At 45.1% G+C, this 21,024-nt stretch overlaps 1 protein-coding gene across 3 annotated transcripts; it reads right to left on the reverse strand.

Moving 5' to 3' along the window:
* Positions 1-2,145: 2,145 nt before the first annotated feature.
* On the reverse strand, positions 2,146-21,024 carry pdgfab (platelet-derived growth factor alpha polypeptide b). Of its 3 annotated transcripts, none has more exons than XR_013801675.1 (7): positions 20,341-21,024; positions 19,017-19,113; positions 14,603-14,737; positions 13,188-13,375; positions 4,631-4,757; positions 3,812-3,936; positions 2,146-3,208 (listed from the first exon to the last, which is right to left on the reverse strand). XR_013801675.1 is itself a non-coding variant. In XM_079644843.1 (6 exons), the coding sequence occupies exons 1-6, from the start codon at positions 20,401-20,403 to the stop codon at positions 3,195-3,197; spliced, it is 627 nt and encodes a 208-aa protein (XP_079500969.1). In that variant the 5' UTR covers positions 20,404-21,005; the 3' UTR covers positions 2,146-3,194. The 3 variants fall into 3 exon arrangements, 1 of the variants encoding a protein (XP_079500969.1); XR_013801676.1 differs by having other exon boundaries at positions 13,188-13,378; positions 20,341-21,015; XM_079644843.1 differs by lacking the exon at positions 3,812-3,936 and having other exon boundaries at positions 13,188-13,378; positions 20,341-21,005.

The following is a 21,024-nucleotide window of genomic DNA, read 5'->3' on the forward strand; positions in this document are numbered from 1 at the left end:
TCCCCCTCTGGCATTGTTTATGAAAGCATGTCCACTTAGTGCTGCCCTGTCTGGCCCTTCTTGCTGTGGTGCCGATTACCCACATCCTGAGTCCACTTCATCCCCTCTTTTCTTCTTTCCCCCCCACTCTCTTTCCCTTGCACTCTCACTCCTCGGGGTATTCTCTCCCCTCTCTCCTGTGCTCCACCCTCTTTCCCCACCGTGACATATTGCTCTCTTTTAACCAATACACTGCGCACGCTATACTGACTCTTCAATCCCCCCCCCCCCCCTTCATGCTTGTGAATGAAGTTGTGAATGTCAGATAAAAAACAATAAAATCAATCAGGCCTCGGCTCTTCCTTTTATCTTTACTTTATTCACTTGATCCCGTTCCACTGGCTTGCAGAGCTGGTGTCTCTCTGATCCTTTCTCTCTTTCATGTTTTGCCTGTCTTCAGAGGAGGGAGACTTTCATGTCCCTTAGCCCTGGGATTAGGGTGAGCTGCTCAGGGAAAAGTAATAAAGCCCCCAGCACCTACCGTCTGCTGCGAGTAGATCGTGGAGTAAAGCCCAGCTCCTGCTCAGTCTTCAAGCCGCGAAAAGCTCACATTTCCTGTATAAACCACCTTCACATCCAGCTTCTGTCGAGCCTCTTGCAGCACCAACACATGTGGATTACATTCTTTTTGACTCACATAATCTATATACGTTTTACATTCCTGAATAGTATCCGTTATTTCGATAAAACCTTTATAAAGTGTGTCAGAAATAAAGACACAGGTATGGATTTGTTTATGCAGGGGGGTCGCTTAGTTGTTCGCTCTTCTTACAGGCTACTGTTCAGTTTAAGATTATGCCCATACTTAATTCTTATTTCAAAACCCAATGTTGTGCTCTCAGTGTGTTTAGTGCTGCATGACATATTGTTCTATACACCATCCTTAGATACAACACATACAAATTATGGGACTCAACATTCAGTGAACAATTCCTTAGCCAGAAATATATTTATTGTTGAAAACATAAATATATAAATTATGATTATTGAAGTCTTTATTCAAGGAAAGTCCTAAAAAAAAAGTAATGAACGCTTAGAGATAGGGGAATGGTATTGTCTTTAATCAAATAACTTTAAGCGTGGTCCCTTAACTGAGAACACTATCTTACAGTAATGTAAATGTGATGAAACATCAGCCTTATAAATATAGCACCAATAAACTGATAGCTAGTTAAGCTGTGTGTGTGTGTGTGTGTGTGTGTGTGTGTGTGTGTGTGTGTGTGTGTGTGTGTGTGTGTGTGTGTGTGTGTGTGTGTGTGTGTGTGTGTGTGTGTGTGTGTGTGTGTGTGTGTGTGTGTGTGTGTGTGTGTGTGTGTGTGTGTGTGTGTGTGTGTTAGAAATCTGCCATCTTTTCTTTTAAACATTATCTTTTGACTTGCACTAATCACTCTCTCGCCTTTCATTTCCTCATTTGAACACTGTCTGACAGTTGTTGTTGTACTGTGTTGGCCTGGTTACACATTTGTCACCGTTACAGGGAACTGTTAGGGAAGTTATTGTTTGCTCCATAGGGGCACGGGTTCGGGTCAGCACTGTACTGTTTTCAGGCTGCTTCAGAGCACTCATCATCATCTGTCCCCATGGTATGTGGCGGTATAAGGTGTGAGTACCTTCACAGGGTGTAACGATCTGAGATTTGTTCTCCTGTCAACAGAGGAGTAAGGCCTAACCAAACAAGGAACCCATTCATGCGCTTGTCGATTTGCTTTGCTTGCTCATTCCCTCTTTAAGGTGGACTTTGCTCATTGCGTGAAAAACATGTGTGGTTGCTAAGCAGAGCGGGCAGGAATCTTTCTTATCAGTGTTCAGAGTGTAATGGGTTCGATTAAGGCTTGTGTAAGAGAAAAAATATGTCTATCCTAACTCATTATTGGTTAGGATATGATTCAGGTGCACAATAATTGCTCCAGTTAAATGTGCTGTATGAAAGCTTTTGTGAAATGCCACTTGTAACATATTTGCCATGTTTGTGTCTTCACGCCTCTGATGCAACAAACACTGGCAGACCCACTTCTATCTTACCCCCCTGCCCACATTTTTGCATCTCTTCCAATGGATTAAATACAGGCATTCAACCACAACAAAAGAAATAAGCATAATTCCTGCTCGGATATAAGTAAGCTTAATGTATTTCATAACAAAAATAAAGCATCTTCCTGTACTGACTCTCACATCTCCTCCTTTCATACATATATCCAAACCATTTACAAGACTTGACATCATTCAGATATACTGTAATATAATAAGAAACATGGATGACAACAATGACATTGACTAAAAAAAACAAATGACGTTGAGATTGTGAAACTGATGGTTACAAAAACCTGAATTCTTGCATGTCTTCAAAATCATTTAAACATATTTTTTGTTATTTATTTTGTACTGGAAGAGATAGAAGGCAAACGGCCACACATATAAATAGTTTGTAAGTAGCGGCGCATCGTCCTTTTCAAATTTAACTGTACATAGCAGAGTGGGCAAAGTCACAGATCTCAAGGGTCTCGGAGAAGATCTCCTCTTAAATCAGAGCAAACATCCAAATACTAAAAAATGTTTGAGTCTTTTGAAAAAGCAAACACCTCCATGTGTCTCTCTATTTCTCTCTTTCCAATGTTTTTGTTCCTATATCTCTCTTTTTTTCTTACGATGTATGAAAAAAGTCATTTAAACAGGGCAGGGCACTTAAATGTTGCCCAGCTGGAGGTCATCCACCGCCGTTTTGGAGTCTGTGCACCAGATTCCCACCAAGGCTTGATCCAACAGTTTCATAGCCATTTCTGTAGTGTGTCTTCTTCAAAGAAAATCTCAAATGTTCAACACAAATCCCTTTCATCATCTCCCTTCGGCCTCTTCCTGCCTTGCCCGGGCTACAGCATCTTTCTCTCTTAATCAGCGGCAGGGTTCAGTTGTCGGTTAGGTGGCGTACCACAGAGGAAGTCATCATCACTGTTGGTTACTGTTTTTAACAAAGCACCTTTGGTATGGTTTATTTGTGTCTGTTGTCTTTTTTTCAGTCTGTTGTCTTAGCAGAAAAAAAAATGTTTTTTTAAAACAAAGGTTGCATGGCAATGGGGAAAAGGACAGAGCAGGTGTCCTGTTGGTGGCATCCACTATTTAGGTCCCTCCCACGCTGAAGTCCCTTGTTCTGATTGGTCTCACCTCACGTCCACTGTGAGAAAGAGAAAGCTGACGTTAGTACCCCAATTTTACACATAACAGCACAAGGGTTTCATCCGGACAAGACATCCAATTTAAATACGTGTTGTGCCATAATTGTGTTCATGCATTTTGAATAACTTGACACAACAGACACAAAACCCACAATATTATGAATCATGATCCTCCACATTTCTGGTCCGTGATCAGACCAGCCGTCATTATGTCAAGTAAAAATATGTGCATATGTGTCATCATGTTTAAAAGACAGAGAGATGGGCAAGAACACTTTTATGATAACAAAATAAAGCAAAAGTGATCTTTAAGCAGTGAAACAGACAATGACATACAGTGGGTGTTACTGTATAACAAAACCAAAACAGTGCACACAACCATAGCAAGCACAACACTGTGACAAAAACCATTTGTTTGCGGTGGGCATGCTTAGCAGGCAACACAAAATCAGCATGCAGCATTTGGCCCTTTAGCCCTCCCTCTTCTCACACTGATTGGCTGTGATGTGATTGGTGAAGGTGATTGGCAGGCCCCCTTATGCCCTAATTGGGCCATTGCAGTGCCTAAAAGGTGACAGGACTCTGTGGTGCTAAAGTCCTACCTGTTCACTTCACAGCTCTCCAGTGGACTTTGGGTATTGAGTGCAACTTTATTATGTCGCCAATAAATCCTTGCTGGGCCTTAGCTTTTTAGGTTTCCTTTTTTTACCTTTAGCCCTACGGTGGCCTGAAAACACAAAGTCAGGGAAGGGTGGATAGGAAGGAGGGTTAAGAGCAAGAAGCAGGGTTTATGATACAGAGAGAGGCACAACAGCCCTGGGACAGAAGCAGAGAGTGCAAAGATATGACACACTATAAATACTTCAGATGCCTTATCAGCACACATCAGCGCTTATCTGCTCCCAGGGAGAGAAAGGCTTCAGATCAAGGCACTGTCGGATTTACCTGCTGTCATGCCAAGCAGCCTTTGGACACACTCCCTTAAAACACACACACACACACACACAGACACACACACACACACACACACACACACACACACACACACACACACACACACACACACACACACACACACACACACACACACACACACACACACACACACACACACACAAGGCACAAGGCACAAGGCACAAACGCACTAGCTTTACAGTTTTGCAATAGCAGGCCAGTTCACAGGTGTGTCTGCCTGTTTGGAAGCTATCATAGAAAAAGGTCATCCAGTGCAAAGCCAAAGAGCCAGACAGAGAGAGAAAGACCGTCAGACAGACAAGAGGAAGGCAGGTAAGCAGGATGATGCATGATGATATAGGGGTGACGGGGGTTCTCAGGCACCAAACTCAGCCTCAGTTTTTTTCTGGAGACTATTTGTAATTACGTAAAAAGGAGATATTCATAACTTTAAGGGTCATATTTACCTGTTTCTGCATCTGAGTGCTCCACAACGTGATGTTGCGACGTGCACACACATTCCAGATGGTCTTCTAACCGCACAAAGACCTCTTTCAGCTTGGGTTTCCTCCTCACGTACTCCACCTTTGCTACCTGAAGGGAGGAAGAGAGATACGGTTAGCTACAGAGCCATCTCCAGCGCCATCATTACTCTTCGCTGTGTGTCCTCAATGAATGCACACACTCTTTGCCCATTCGCTAACAGCGGGAGGCGTAGCACTGTGACTGATGAGTCTTTCATTAACCGATTCATAAAAAAACACCAGCCATCGCTTCGCCTTGTCGTGTTTGAAGTGTGACGGCAGCATTCCTCAGGGGCTGATGCATTGGGTTCCGCTCGCTGTGCTGTATGTGCTGTTGATCAGGTGTGTAAATACTGAATGGAGAGTATGACCCTGTCCAAGCAAGTTCAAACAATGGGAGAGGAGAGATGGAGGATAGGGGGGAGCGGTATACGCCCTAAGGCCCAGGGAAGGTTTACCCTGGCAGGAGAAGAGAGGCTGGGAGATCCCCCCCTGCTCCAGGCCTGGAGCATCCACATCCAGACAGACACACACCTAAACGCCCTCGCCCTGTTCCGACATGTAGGCTGCTTATAAACCACATTAATGCATCTCATGGGCTAGGGAAAGTGTTGCTCAACATGTCAACGCAAGAAATACAGCTTACATAGTTTCATCTAAGCAGTAGAACCCCATAAAGCAGCCCTTTGAATCTAACAAACACTAAAGCAATGCAGGAATTCCTATCCTTCAGTCCAGCTAACACCCTCTCAGTTTAACACAACAGGGCTGACCCCCACTTCCCACCAAATATCTAGAAATGAAAAGGACCAATCCTCGGAGGGGGTTTGAATAGGCTATGTTGATTAAAGCTTAGATGAAAGCTGAATAGGGAAGGTTGCGTGGAGGTTATGATGATCTTGTTGTGTAACTCAGGGGAGGTGGCTACATGCTTTTCCCTCTCTGATGTGAGTGCCAAGGGCAGGTAACCTTCTCATCCACCACTGAGGGCCTGGGGGCCACATGGAAACAATATCCCCTGCTTCACCCATCTTCCTGGTCGCTGCACGAGAGAGGATATTGGCCGACAATCTCCCAGCGCTCTCTGGTGTTATGAACAACACGATTTTGCAGACAGCATGAGGCTCACACATGAACAGACGAAGGCCAAAACTGATGAGAGGCTTTCTTCCTCCATCCTGTGATGGCACACCGCCAAGGCTGGCTCTCGGTGGTGAATTAGTCATGCAGACAAACGAACATACCAATCTCTGTCTGATAAAACAAAGTATATTGTTCACATTCGCACAGCTTGAGCTGCCTCATGTCAGCACTGTAACTAAGGCTTGAGGGTCATCTGGGGAGTCTAAAACTGAAATCAGGGACCGGGGGGGGGGGGGTTTACCAGCCGCTCCGTTGCAACAGTTTCTTTCCATGGGCAGAAGAGAAAGAGAAAGAAGAGAGGGAATATAAAAGAGGGTAAGCAAGCAGAGAAGGTATGCAGCGAGCAAACAGAGGACAATGGTGTCTGGGTTGCTGTTATCGGGCCCTGACAGAGAGAGAAAGAGAGAGAGGGAGGGAGAGCATGCAGGAACTCTGCGCAGGAAGGTGGACCATCACTCTCATTAGGAAAAAAGTGTGCGTCTGTGTGTGTATCTGTGTGTGTGTGTGTGTGTGTGTGTGTATGTGTGTGTGTGTGTGTGTGTGTGTGTGTGTGTGTGTGTGTGTGTGTGTGTGTGTGTGTGTGTGTGTGTGTGTGTGTGTGTGTGTGTGTGTGTGTGTGTGTGTGTGTGTGTGTGTGTGTGTGTGTGTGTGTGTGTGTGTGTGTGTGTGTGTGTGTGTGTGCATGCGTGCGTGCGTGCGCAAACAGAGGGTGCTATTTAAGGAAGGGGGAGGACTGACCATGATCATGACCATCATTAGATGACATTCAAGTGTTACCTATTAACATTTAGTTTCTGGCCTACTAACTGAGGAACTTTATTACACTAAAGCTGACAGGACAGATAGAAAAGTTATCAAATGTTTGATGTTATCTACCAAATGTGCAGACAGTATCACGGAATGACAATAATTCCCAAGAAAGTCCCAGGAAACCACTTATCTAATATTGAGTCAAATGCTTTGACTCAGAGATGGAACATGCAGCTGTCTCTTGGGACGACTCTGCTGTCACTGGTTTCGGGAATCTGTGAGCTAGGGGGGGGGGGGTTCAGTAGCAGCCAGCGAGAAGCTAAAAGACTCAGCAATGTCTGACACTTACTACTGAGGCTGATCCTAATGACTAACACACACATGCATACCCAAACTCTTCTGGCCAAACAAACAGCTATTGACAGACGGATAAAGCGATGGGCCCCCTTGATGAGAGGCCCAGCGGTAGGCTTGTCTCCTTGCCCCTCACACAGCAGGGTTAGAAACACTCCCTGCAGGACACACACAAAAAACACACACACTCTCCTGTATAACTGTGCTCTAATACTGCACTGCCCACTTTGTCAACACTCTCTCTTTCTCTTTCTATCCTGTTTCCTGTGCTAGGAGAAAATGTTGACGCTACATGAAAGGTTGTCTTTCCACTTTACATCCATATTTAACTCTCCCTTCCTCCATTTAGAGCCACTTTTCCGCCACACAGGCAGAACACTGGCTTCCTATCCTCTGCAGAGTCAATGACTTCAAAAATACATCAGAAAGAGACCCCATGCGACGACAAGGGGCCCCACATTCTCTTTGCATAAATCAAACCAAACTTAACTCCCTAGAAATCTGGGGCCCTGAGAAAGAGCCCCCCCCGAATGATATCCGATCCACAGGATTGGGGTGAGGCAGGGGGCTCTGGAAGGTGCACTCCCTTTGGTTTGTCCTCAGTGTCTACGCAGCGCTCCGCGTGGAGCCGATTGTCCCGGTCGGGCTAATTGAGAATTCCCTTAGCACCGAGCACTGATGAGAGCATGATGGAGGGGAAAGTTTTCCTCTGGCTTTCCAAGGAAAACACATCAGGGTTGGGGATGTGCACCGCAAGCCTTCATGAACTGGAACAGGCAACAATAAATAGGAATGTATGTGTGTTAATGGAGAATGGAGGGGTGAAATGAGGCAGAGTAGGGTGGCATTTCATTTATCAGGAGCAAGGAGCCCCAAGAGACTATGCCCTGCAAACAAAGAGCTCTTGTTGAGATGTTACAACTCTGAGCAAGTTTGAGGAACGTAAAGAAACGTTCGGTATGTCTGTCTGAAATCAAGAACAGTCAAAATGACACTTGGACAAAGGCAGGATGATCGGCAGAGGGAGAAGGGCAAACCCCAGACTGAACATCAGACAGCGGAGAAAACCTGCTGCTGCCCTCTGATTCAACCCCCCACCCCCACAATACAAACACACTGCCGTGGACGGGGTTATCACAGGCCGTGTGTGGAGAAGAGAGGAAGCAAGGAGGGCATTTATCACATCAGGCACTGGCCTGCAATGCCATAAAGACATTTCATGGAACCACTCTCCCCCCACCTCTCTGGATGTGAGCGTCTATCTTGCTCTGACCAAATCGTGTGTTGTGCTTCCCTTCCCCTCAGAGACCAAAATAACCATCATTAAATATCAAATATCAAAGAGCTCAAAGGTGTATAATCTTCCCCATTACTTTTCAGGATGAGTTTATAGAACAATATGAGAAAGACGTTACAAATTAGAGAGTGGGAGATGGCTCTGTGGAGGAGGGAGTGAACAACTATTTCACATAACAGACAATCAGACTCCGAGACTGAGCGGAGAAGAGAGGTGGAGAGGGAGGATGAAGTCAGAGGGGAAGAGCGAAAGGGAGGACAGGAGAGGAGGAGTGAAAGAAAATACAGAAATGAACTAAAATATGATTAAAATAAGGCTGCTACTTTTCCTGCTAAAGCTGATACACTCCAGCCGCTGTGGCAGAAACCAAACTCTCCAAATTCCGGCGTATTCAGGACGCTCCCATGGTCTCTGACCCGCCCGGCAACCCCCGCCGTGCACACCACACACACATTTATACACACACATACAAACTCACTCACCTTATGCTTCATCTAGTAGAAGAGCTGAGTGAATCAAAGGGAAAAATAATTCACAGCTGCAAAGGACTTCAAACAGGGGGCCCCCTTCATTCCCATATAACCCCCACTCACGTAATCCACAGGACCCCTCAGATGATCATAAATCATGCTCACTGTATCACCGTCACACTGTCTTTTATTTATGAAACACCCCGTAAGTCAGGGTCCCACATAACCGCAGGGCTACAGCTACTGCTTCCCCCAACACCCGGACCTGACCCACTGTCGCTGAGGTAGCTGTCAGTGTGTGTGTGTGTGTGTGTGTGTGTGTGTGTGTGTGTGTGTGTGTGTGTGTGTGTGTGTGTGTGTGTGTGTGTGTGTGTGTGTGTGTGTGTGTGTGTGTGTGTGTGTGTGTGTGTGTGTGTGTGTGTGTGTGTGTGTGTGTGTGTGTATGTGTGTGTGTGTGTGTGTGTGTGTGTGTGATGGGGTCGGGGCCAGGGCCAGTGCAGGGAGATGTGTGGACCCCCACACTCAGCACTGTGGCTATATCCGCCTGGCCTCTGTCAGCCTCCACTTTGATCCAGCGGCCATCAACACTTCATTACTCTGTGGCCCGTCTTCCTCTTGCTGCCGCTTCACACAAATGGCCTTGTCCCCGCACTGCGGTGGGCCAGTTTATGTACCATAACATAGAGAACTCTCTCTAACACACACACACACACACACACACACACACACACACACACACACACACACACACACACACACACAATCTCCTACTTTGGTTTACACAGATGTGCACTCATGACCTTCTCTGACCCCTGAAAATACTTGTACATTTGCTTCAATGGCCATCAAAACTTTCCAGTAGCTAAACCAAACCAAATGAAATCAACTGCACATTATTGTTGGCAAATGATGCCATACTGATTAGATTTAGGCTGCCACATAAAGCCAATTAAAAGGGTTGGTTCTCATGTCTGGCTTTTTTTAATGGTACATGTTAAATTAGAACATCTAAATGCCATTTACAACAAAAACACTTTAATAGTGCTTTATCAACTTCTCTTCTCTCTTTCTTTTCATTTTCCATATTGTCAAGAACTCTAAAATATGACCTCCTGTACATTTTGTGCAAGAAAACCTTAGGATGTCCTAGAAAACGTAATCTCAAATATAAAATGGGATAGTTTCTGTGTCTGCTCATGAGGGTTTGTGAATGAATATCATGAACAGAGAGACCACATGTACTGCAGAAGCTTTAAGAGTTAATGAGTGAGAGGATGAGTGACAGCTCCATTCTTTGCCTGTGTCATGGGCTGTTTAATCAGCCCCATAGCAAGAACAAACAGAGAGGCATTAAGATTCACACACAGACACTCACACACATTCATACGCACAAGGAATAGTGTGCAAAAGAATGCGCAGACACGTCAAATGTTGCTGCCTCACTCTCATGTTATCACAGAAACACCTTGTATACTAGTCTCTTAAGTCCTGACTTTCCAAAACCACATGTTGTTTTAGGAGTTTGTTCGTTTAGCAAGACTCTGGGCAAAAAGTGCCTGAAAAAACTTTTAGAAGTACTAGACACAGCTGTAGCTGTCAGCAGACAGACAGGAAGATGTGAGGAGGAAGAACAAGGAATACAAGAGAAGGGATTGATAAAAAGACAAGAGAGAGTATGAGAGAAGGGAGATGAAAGTTTAACAACCAACAGAGAAAAAGGGAGTTCAGAGAGGTTGTCTTATGCCAGCAAAACACCAATAATATGCCAATTTTGAAGTTTATTTTCATAGATTCTAGATTTGACTAAGAAGAATAATTTATAGAAACACTGGCAAAATGGCCAAAATGTTCTGCAAGCTTTCAAAGACAAAACAGAAATGAGAAGAAATTACTTCGATGGAAGAAAAAAGGGGAGCGCCAAGATGCTGCGCTTTGGGGAGTAAAAGTGCAAAAGGAGGTGGGATAAGGTTGAAGGAGGAGTTAAAGGAATGCTGGGATGATAGAGTCTGAACTCACAAAAACTCATTAAGAATTCTGGCTGCCTCTCCCCTCTGTTTCCCCAACGTTCTGTCTCTCCTTCCATCGTTAACTCTCCACTTAATCTTGATGAATACCAAACCTGCTATAAATGGCTTTTATCACTACACCATTCTCAGTTACTGTGACCTTCCCATGGTAAGACATGTGGAATAAACAAAAGCAACAATGTAAATGCCACCCACACATGCAAATCAAGATTTATATACAGACCTATGACAGTGTTGGACCAAAATAGGTTTAATAGAAATGCAAAAGAATGAAAAGAGAGGGATATGGAGACCGAGAGTGTCTTTAAGATCTGCCCCTTCTCCTCCCTCAGGCTAGTCCTATTTAAAGTAGGCTTTTTTTTTATTACCCAGCCACTGAACAGGACAGGCTTGTACAGTACAGGGCCTGCACAGACCCGTTCTCTTCTTTTGGGTCCATAAAAAAGGAAAGAGTGAGAGAAACAGAAGAGGGGGAATAAATAAATAAAGGTGAATTTGGACAAATGCATAGTGGCATGAGATGGAAAGAAACACACAGTGAATGTGTTCTTTTCCCATCCTTGGCTAGCAGAAGGAAAACAAGTCAGGCCGAGGGTACACGGGCAACATTTTTAGCTTTCTAATAAATGGAGGGAGAAGCCCAAACTGAACCCCTATTCAGACCACTGAGAGGACAGACAGGAAAAAAACTTGGCCTCAGACAATGTTTCTCTCACACAATGTGGTGAATGTCTCCTGACCGGGGAGAGCCCTGACCAATGACCTTTCCAGGGACGCCTCTCGGCCCCCACCCTTTGCCCGCGGCTGGAACCACATGGAAATCGCCCCTCATGAATCTCTGCCCAACACGCCTGAAGGACCCTCTCAAGTCTGTGAGCTCATTTTGTCCTCAGTGTCATGAGGGGGACACGGACAAAGTCGCATGGAACACAACATTCCATCAATAGCTGAAAGTAGCCTTATAGTGTCTTGCTCGGCGTCATCACTGTCTCTCCATCCATCCGAGTCACTGTAATAGCAGACAGAGCTCCTATTGACTGTCTGGCAGATGGAGAAAAAGACACGCTTGCATGCAGACAGACAGACACACAAGGTTGTGCTGTATAACAGAGCTCTTGCACTGTGAGTCAGCATCTCTGACCATAAACCCTCTGCCCTGGATGCAGTGCCTGTGCCCTACAATAGCCTTCTTACTGTTTCTCTAAAACTAAAAGATTGAAAGAAAATAGATTCCTCCCATATTGACATCTCCGTGACTTGTGTCCGTGTGCTGATAGGAAGACGGCAGGCGGGGTTGGTATTTGTTTTATTACTCTGCCTGTATATATTGAGGCGGCATCTTCAAGACATGATGTCCCAGTGCCCATGGATCACGATGATTAAAGAGACAAAATGTCCAGAGATAGACTCAAAGAGAAACACAAACACAACCAGAGTGTTCCAGGCTATCCTGTTTATCCACCGGTTGTCTCTTACTCTTACAAAACAGAGCACATAACTCCCATACCTCCAAACAGAGCTGCGCACTGGCTAACAGTCTGTAGTGTAAATACTGCAGCTCCAGCCACGGTGTCTCTTCTGATCCTGAACAGAAGGACATGTTTTCGAGCTAGCGATGCCAAAGAGCCTCTGAGAACAGTGCTACCCCCTTCAATCCCTCTCTCCTTCTCTTTGTCACCTTGTCTCCTCCAGGCTCTCTGCTTACAGAAAAGACAGAGGGCCGAATAAAACGGTGGGCAGAGGAATGCTTGAGAAATAGACGATGACACTCAGGTATTCTCAAGGAATAGGAAGTCTCTCTCCTATCTGGAAGGAGCATCCCTATCTGGTCAACCCTTCCAACAGATGTCCTCGCTGAAGGTGCTAACAACCCTCCCTTCCTGTCCCCTGTCTTTTCTTCTCCTTCTCCCTCCTGGCATAGCCGCTTTGGCTTCTCGCCAAACATGGGATAGAGTGATGAGGAGAGAGGGTGGTGATCGGCTGTAATGGAAGGAGAGAAGGGAGGGGGCAGCGGAGGTAAGGGGGACACCATTTGGGTATTCGCCAAGGAGGCTCAGAGGAGAGGGGTAGATTGAACTAAAGGGAGTCAGTGGAGGAAAAGAGCGTGACAGAAAGGCAGGTTAACCCAACCTTACCTCTCAAATGGTTTACTTACCTGGTGAGAGGGAAAGCAATGGAGATTTTTGAGTAAAAGATTTGTGAAATTAATGAGGTGACTGTGATACTGTGTGTTTAACTTTGCAATGCAGTATGTGGAGAGAATGTAAGGATATAGGCACGACAAGCTTGCATGAACTCGCCTGTTGGAGTGTGTGTGTGTGTGTGTGTGTGTGTGTGTGTGTGTGTGTGTGTGTGTGTGTGTGTGTGTGTGTGTGTGTGTGTGTGTGTGTGTGTGTGTGTGTGTGTGTGTGTGTGTGTGTGTGTGTGTGTGTGTGTGTGTGTGTGTGTGTGTGTCTTACCTTAACGGTGCGGTGGTGCTTACGGGAAGGGTGACAGCGCATGTTGCTTGTGTTGCAGCAGCCTGTGCAGCGCTTCACCTCCACACAGGGCGGCCATATCAGGAAGTTGGCAGAAGTGGAATCCACCTGACTCCTGGGGATCTCGTAGATCACCGTCCGCGTCTTACACACCGCCGGGACCGCCTCCTCTGCTGGAAGAAAAGCAGGCAGGAGGAGGAGTTAGTGCGTGGTCTGCATGACTGTTCGGTGACACATTTTTCCGAACGCATGCTTGTGCTGATGTATCGTTTTAATCTCTTTTTTACTCCCAGCTGCTTTATGCATTCCTTCACTGATCATTATGTGATGACTCACTTGATGTGGGAGCTGTTTGTCTTACTTCAGATCACACCCAACCTCGTTCAAGGCTGTTAAGAAGACAAGCTATCCAAAAGCTGATCTCATATCAACTAAGGAGCTTTGGGATCAAGTCTGTGAGACGGAAAGAAACTGCTCCTTTGTTCAGATCCCTCACTGGGGTTAATGCAGCGTGACTAGGCCAGAAAACCTTTATGTCCGCCACTGGGAAATCTATGAATGACCTTTGACCCTGTTGGTCGTTGTGAAAAGAGGAAGGCAGTAAGCATTCATTTCAGATGTAATGCTCTGACAGGCACTCAAACCTAAAGATGTGACAGAGAGCGTACAGTAAGATACCATTATATCGTAAAGATGATATGTGCATGCACAGAACGTGAGGGATTTTGTGGACAGCTGCCAAAACGGTATACGGTGTCATACACTTATGATATGGTGTGCACACATGAAATACGAGCAGCCACGTTACCCTGCGTTGCTTTAAATGCTGAACTGCTGGGAGGGATGTGAAACACACGCAGCCAGTCCTAACACATACAATGCAAACGACATGGTTCTCTCCACGCCTCGATCACATATCGTACCGCGTGGCGTTTTATGAAGAAATCTGACTGAGAGCCGAGGCGAGCTGCAACTCGAGCCCTGAATGCCTGGAATTTCCACGCTCAAGGATATATTTCTCTCCTGACGCGTGTGTCTTAGATCTGCAACCCTGTGGCCAATTAAAAGGCTTCGTGTCAGACGTCCTCTTCAACCTCACACATCAGGCTGGTTTCTCATGATTTCTTTATTGCCATAACTACTGGGTAGACATCTTCATTAGGGTTTCTTTTATCCACAAAAAGGCCATATAAAAGCCACTAACCATTAGCTTTGTTTGATCTAAGTGTAAAGTGATCTGTTTCATCTCCTGGGAACTCAAACGTCAGTTGGGAGATAGAGGTTATTTTTAGGCAGTATGACACTGCAATAAGTTGTGATGTATACAGTTCCAAATGTAATCATCATGCAAACTCTAAAGTGGCACAGTTAAGCATATAGTATTCATTCAGACTTACCAATGCTCCTCTTGCGTCGGCTGTGAAGCTGGGAGCTCTTCAGGTCATTGTAGTAACCATGTTGACGGGAGTAGTTCTTGTGGGGGTTGTGGTGCTTGTGGTGCTTGGGCTCCTCGATAACATTGTTTCCCGCACCTCATCAAAACAGAAGGCAGCCACGTTAATGATGACACACAAGAAGGAAGCAAACACAACACCATGAGCCTGTTGACCACCCCTGCAGCTTTAACAGTGTTATGTGGTGGGTGGCTTGCTAGGCCTCACCGGACAGACTGGATGTAATCCAGTATTGATGTTTTATATACCCCATACACAGCTTAAAATGTGATGGTTAGTCACAAGACCATAATGAGACGGTAACTTCCTGCTGGCTGCTTGTTTTATGTAACACATGCTTTGATTCCCTGAAAGGATAGGTTTCCTTTCAATGTGCTTGCTGGCTAACATTGCGGTTCATGATGATGTCAAAAATGGAGGTAAACAGTACAGAGTATGCACGGTACGGTTAGGAGACACATATTACACAGACCTGGATGTAATTGCAAGCTTTGTGTGTCAGCCTCACTGACTCATTTAGCTGAACTTTCCCAGCAGGAATAAAGTATGTAGACGCAGGTGAGTCAGCATGCTCCCTCAAAAACAACCAGCTTTCACAGACACACGGTGGACTAAAGTGGCCATTTGACAGGTGGTACTCAGCTGCCATTATCCCTGCACCTAATTAGTGGTTTTGTGTCTCTCATTTACCTAAAAATGTTTGCTTTTTCAATCTTTCAGCAGCTTGGAAAAGTACATGTTTTGTTATGCTACAGTGGTAGCTCCTTAAGGCTCCCTAACTCCAGTCTAATATAGCCAGCTCAGCTTATTCACAGTCATGGTCATCTGATAAAGCTTGCTTGTTTTGGTCCCCACCCAGAATATGAGGTGAATTACAGAAGAGTGCCAGAGGAGCTATAAAGCGATAAAGCATGTTCGCAGCACACTGCCCTTTCCCTAAGAGCAGACTGTTTGCTAAGTGGGTGGGTCTGCTTGTCTGTAGGTACAGCATACCAACCCACCTGGCTGACACAATCATACACCTGTACAATAAAAATAAAGACACACTCACAACTCCTCTGATTATCCTTCAAAACCCAATGTACACCAGTAAAACAAAGCTTAGCCACAGGCAAACACTTTCCCTCATCCAGCTCCTTTGTGCTCTGACCAGTCATCTGAAGGGATTTCCTCTACCTATACATGATCCACCTCTGGGACTGGTTGTTTATTTACTTTAGGTTGCCTTCTTGTTCCAGGTCTGACCCTCAGTGAGAGTGGATGGAATTGTCCTTCTACCCTGTGGTGCCGTCAGTCAGACAGCCAGCGACCCAGAACCAAAGGTCCACAGAAAGGAAGTGTTGACTCCATCTGAGGCCTTGTGTTAAAGGGCAGAGCTATCCATCAGTCAGGCCAGTAGACACATACCCTTACTGTATGAATGTGCAAACACGCCCACACTGTCTGCACAGTCACATAGACTCATTGTTACAGCTGGATGATGTTCCTACCTGACGACCTTTTAACACTACGGGTCACAGACAAAACTCCCACTGTCCCTCTCTCCACCACACCTATCCCTCTTTTCATCTCCCCCTGTCAGAAGAGGATGGGAGTGAGGGAGGGTGTCACACCAGTGACCACCCAGAGATAGGTTGTGTCAGAGCGGACAGGAGAAAGAGAGGGAGGGTATAAAGAAGTCCTTTATAGACTGCAGAGTCCTTTCTCAGCACAATAAAAGAAGCATTCTTTGAGTGTGTTCTTAACGTTCAAAGGAGGAACATGGGGGAAAAGACAATCAGAGTGATTAGGCAAGAAAAGACAAATAATGAGAGGTATCAATAGAAAGTCTGAGGGGATTGCTCCACTGTTGGTTCCAGATGACTTAGCAGTTATAACTTTTCAAACTGAGACTAGAAAGAGAGGAGACAGTCTCTTGCCATGAATCAGGCTTTTATGACTTTAAATGACTCTATCCATTTACTGAGGACTTCGGCTCCCTTGCTTCGCTCCTCTTCCTCTCTTTCTCTCTTCCTTCTTTCTTTCATTCTCGACTTGTACAATAAGCCAACATGTTGTTTACGTCTTGTGATAAGTGCCTCCATAGTTCTCTTACTCTGTCTCCCCTCCTTGTTTCTGAATTGTCAACAGTTACATGCTGCCAACTGTAATGGAGGTAAACACCTTGTGCCAGCTTGCCACAAAAAACAAAGGAGGATGCACAACAACGTGCGGGCTTTCTGAGTGAAGTATAGCAGGAACACTACCTCCAGAATCCCCCCCCCCCCCTCCTCAATCTCTGCCCCCTGCCAAGAGTCAGGTTCCCTTTCTGTCAAAGTCCTTCACTGAGAGAGATAAGGGCAGGCAGGCAGGCCGGGGGGACACTGAGGGAGTTAGACTGGGATAGAGAGGAGAAAAAGTGAGGAGTGGAGCACCTCAGGGGCCAGACAGCCATCTGCAGACTTCAGTGGGGTCATCTCATCTGTCAGTCAAGCTGCAGACACCATCCTCGCCGGACGTGTGTATATAGACATGACTGAGCAAAGCAGCACTAAATGAAACACACAGCCGCGAGATAAGCCCTGCAGGCCTAACAATGATCCCAACACGTATACTTCCTAACTGAATTATAAAGTCATCCTTCCAGGGACAGCAATATAAAATAATGAGAAAATAATATGATAGTAACTAAAACAAAAATAATTGAGGATTTCCTGTGTTAGTTCCTCCAGGTGCAAATGTTCAAAGGTTTAAACCAACACCTCATGTAAGCCTTTCCTTTCCGCTTCCCTAGTTGAAATGCTACCATGTACAGGTCAGCCTATACTGGTAGCTTTACTGTCCTGGCCATCTGCAACAAAAGCTCTGAAAATACCCCTTAGGCTGGCGTCAAAGGTCTTTTAATGGGCTGGCCTGGGCCGCCAAGCTGGCCGTCAGACAGATTTATGTCCTCGTAATAATAATCAGCCTACTACTGTTACCCTGCAAAACATTCCTCTGTTTGAAGAAAGACATGTTAATTCAATTATAAACACCTCTTCTCATGCTAGAGGCCCTGTGGAGATCTATTCTGGTCTCAGCATAAAGTGCTGTGAACCCTGTTGTGGAGTACAGGTTGGTTTGATTGTGAATTAAATACATTAAAACACACAAGCTATTACTTGTCCTAATTGAATCGTCCATCAAAAAAGCAACAGGGTGGTTAAACAGGAGAATACTTGAGTGAAAGACTGGTCCTTTGCTGGATTTAAGTGTTGAGGCTACTAATGAGCTATGACCAGTAACGTAGCTTACATCATTTGGGACGGTTAAAGCACATTTAGTAATTACCTATTTCCATCATCAAATCTTTAGGGAGAGCCCTGAATTTGATATATGGCCAGAGCCTGTGTAAATAGAGTCTCATGTGAACGCAAACAGCTTCTTCCAGCGCACCCTGTAACTTAATCTAAGACAGCCTGAGACAGACCGGACCCCCACCACAGATGAAGCAGCACCTCCAAGAACCTGAAGCTGGAGAAACCCGCCTGACCTGCAAGCCGCTGTCTCTGTTTACAGGGCAACATATGTGGCAGTCTCGCTGCTTTAAAGCCAGTTTATTGCGGCAGCTGAAGAATATGCATAAAAAATGCTTGCCAGTGAAAGTCCATCTTTGTCACATGTGTACAGTAGACGCACCTATTGCAGTTATTGCTTTGTCACGCACGCCAGGGCTGCACTTGGCACAGATCTCACCTGGGCAGTGCTTTGGAGTTAAAACTTTACTGATTACATTTTAATGAATGTACATAGCAGAAAGTCCAAAACAACAAGTATTCCTGTTTGTTTTTTTAATCCACTAAACCTCCAGGATTGGAATTCTCTAGTTGTTAATCAAATGTCACTCAAAGACTTGCTCCTACATACTCTATTTCAGCTGTAAGGCACGAGTGGATTCATTAATGTTAGCAGCATATCGGTTGATTCTATGATGAATTATTACTCATTATTCACCTATCCAGCCAGCACATAAAAAAGCCACAAAGGTTCAATACTTTCCAGTCATTATTATTTTAGATTCGACCTTTGTATACATTTACATGTATGTAATAGTCATTTGGCATTCATCTTATGTTGCCTGACAAGGGCAAATATATATGGAAAGTCCCCATACCAGGGAGTATTAAAGTGTACTACAAAGAAGGCTATCTTTAAAAAGTTATTCAACAACAGATTATGATTCTACAGGCATAGCCTACCGCTTATTTGATCATGGTGCAGCTGTTTTTAGTACCGCCCTTTGGTGCGTGTTGTCACATCAACAATAGCATCTAAGGCATCAGGATTTAAAAAAAATAACGTGGTTCTTTTGATCAAAGTATCAAGAGGCAGAATTTACCTACGGATTCAATGTCCAGTAGCCGCTGGAGGTCGCTGATGCTGTGGATTTCACTGTGGGACAGTCTGTCTATCAGCTCCTGGGGAAACTCCACTTCCTATGGGACGGGGGACGGGGGGGCAGAAAAAATAAACAAGAGATGAAGGTTAGAGATGTGTCGGGTCAGTGGCAAAACGTTTGTGGAATTGTTTGCCTGTATAAGTAAACGTGCTGAGTTTAAACAACTACCAGAAAGATCACTGTAGAACAACATTGCAACTATGTGCCAACTACAACGAGCAGATCTAACCCACTATCAAACAATTTCCTCACACATGGAGAGAAGGTGGCGCCTACCTTTGATTAATTATGCTATACTTTTGAAATGAGAAAAGCTGTATGGCTGGGGGATATATATCATCTATTTTTTAATTAGGATTTACTTTGGCACCCAGATCAGCCTAGTATAAGCTATATTTCCCTGTAATGTATCCATTCAAAACATGACTTGCAGAGCAATGGTCATGTAAATTAAACGTGTTTAATAAATCTCCTGCCTTGATCATTAATTGGATGCTGTATTAAAAAGTGTACGCTAAAGGGATCGATCCCCAAGACGACATGACTTAGGCTATTGTTATACCAATGCTGTTCCATGCAGATAAGTGAAGCTACATTAATCCGCCTGATTTCTAAGCAATTGTGAATTTTAAACGGATCGGGTTGACGTCAACCCGTGTGAACAGTAGCTTGACACTTTTGCACTTGTTGCGGTCTTGCAAGCACCTCAAGTTTAGCAAAGCGCTCTGCCTTACAGGAACAGTGGCTATTTATATCGCCCGGAGCGGTTCCCATGAAGGCGCTTAGCCCAACCAAAACGTTTGCCCAGTTGGCTCAGGCTACAAACAGATTTGGCTGAAAAGACAAAAATAACTGCGATATGCTTCCAAGTGCAGGAGCGATTTGGTTCTCAAAAGCGCGTTTTCACTGACCCTCATGTTCTCTAGAAAAAAATCAATATCTTACACTGTTCTTATAATAGCCTCTTAGTCTAAACTACCCTTTCATTATATTAGAAAAGACCGCTTGAAACGGTTACAGGTTCATTCAAATAAAGAAATGCTGCGTTCAGGCTCATAATCCTATCATTAATACACAGGATTTCGACCAAACCTATTGCTCAGGAGTTTCCTTCTCTTCACACCTAGTTGTGTGTGTAGCTGTTGTTAAAATGCACGCTCTGTGGGAACTTTAGACCCTCCCGGGAATAAAACCTCGCACCACTGTATGTGACCAGGGATCAGAAATACCCGGCCCCGCACCTCTCTGACTCTGCTAACTTTACCTCAGAGCTGGCCAGCAGCAGGTACGTCGTCCACAGCAGGAAGTAACAAAGTGCGGGTCTCATCTCCCTGTAATTTAGATCTAACCACGAACAAGAAAAATGTGCTGTTCTGTAGGAGCCGCAGAATCGCTCCTGGCCCCACAGGATCCACAACCATCCCCTCGGGGGCAGAAATCAGGGTGTCAGCGGGCTCAGTCAGACTCCGTGCTGCACTTGCTTGAAGCTGTGAAAATCTGAAGAGGCTGGAAGTTGACTCTTGTTATTCACATTGGACTGCGTCCTCTTGAACAAGATCAGTGCGGCAGATCGACATAGCTCCTTAGGCGAAAGTGGGACAATCCCAAGAGACAAGTCTGAAGCGCATTGCACTTGTCCTTCACCATCTACAAAACAGGTTTAAAACTTAAGTCCGATTCACTGAAATATCAAAAAAGACGCGCAGCTGTTATAATTAAACCAACGACTGTTTCTAAAATAGCGTTTAATAGTCCTAGAAGAATATAATCCAAACGAGCAGATCCTCTTAGAAAACCACAAGGGAGAAAGTGGTCCGGGTAGTGCTGCTATTCAGAGCGTGTCTTGCAGCAGTCTGCACAGGTCCTTGAGTGTGTGGGACTCTGAAGTGAATGGAGACAGAGCGCCTCTGAGCCGCTGGATATAGAGAGCCAGCAGCTCCGTGCCCGT

The sequence above is a fragment of the Notothenia rossii genome (assembly GCF_949606895.1).
Source record: "Notothenia rossii genome assembly, chromosome: 8".
NCBI classification, from domain to species: domain Eukaryota; kingdom Metazoa; phylum Chordata; class Actinopteri; order Perciformes; family Nototheniidae; genus Notothenia; species Notothenia rossii.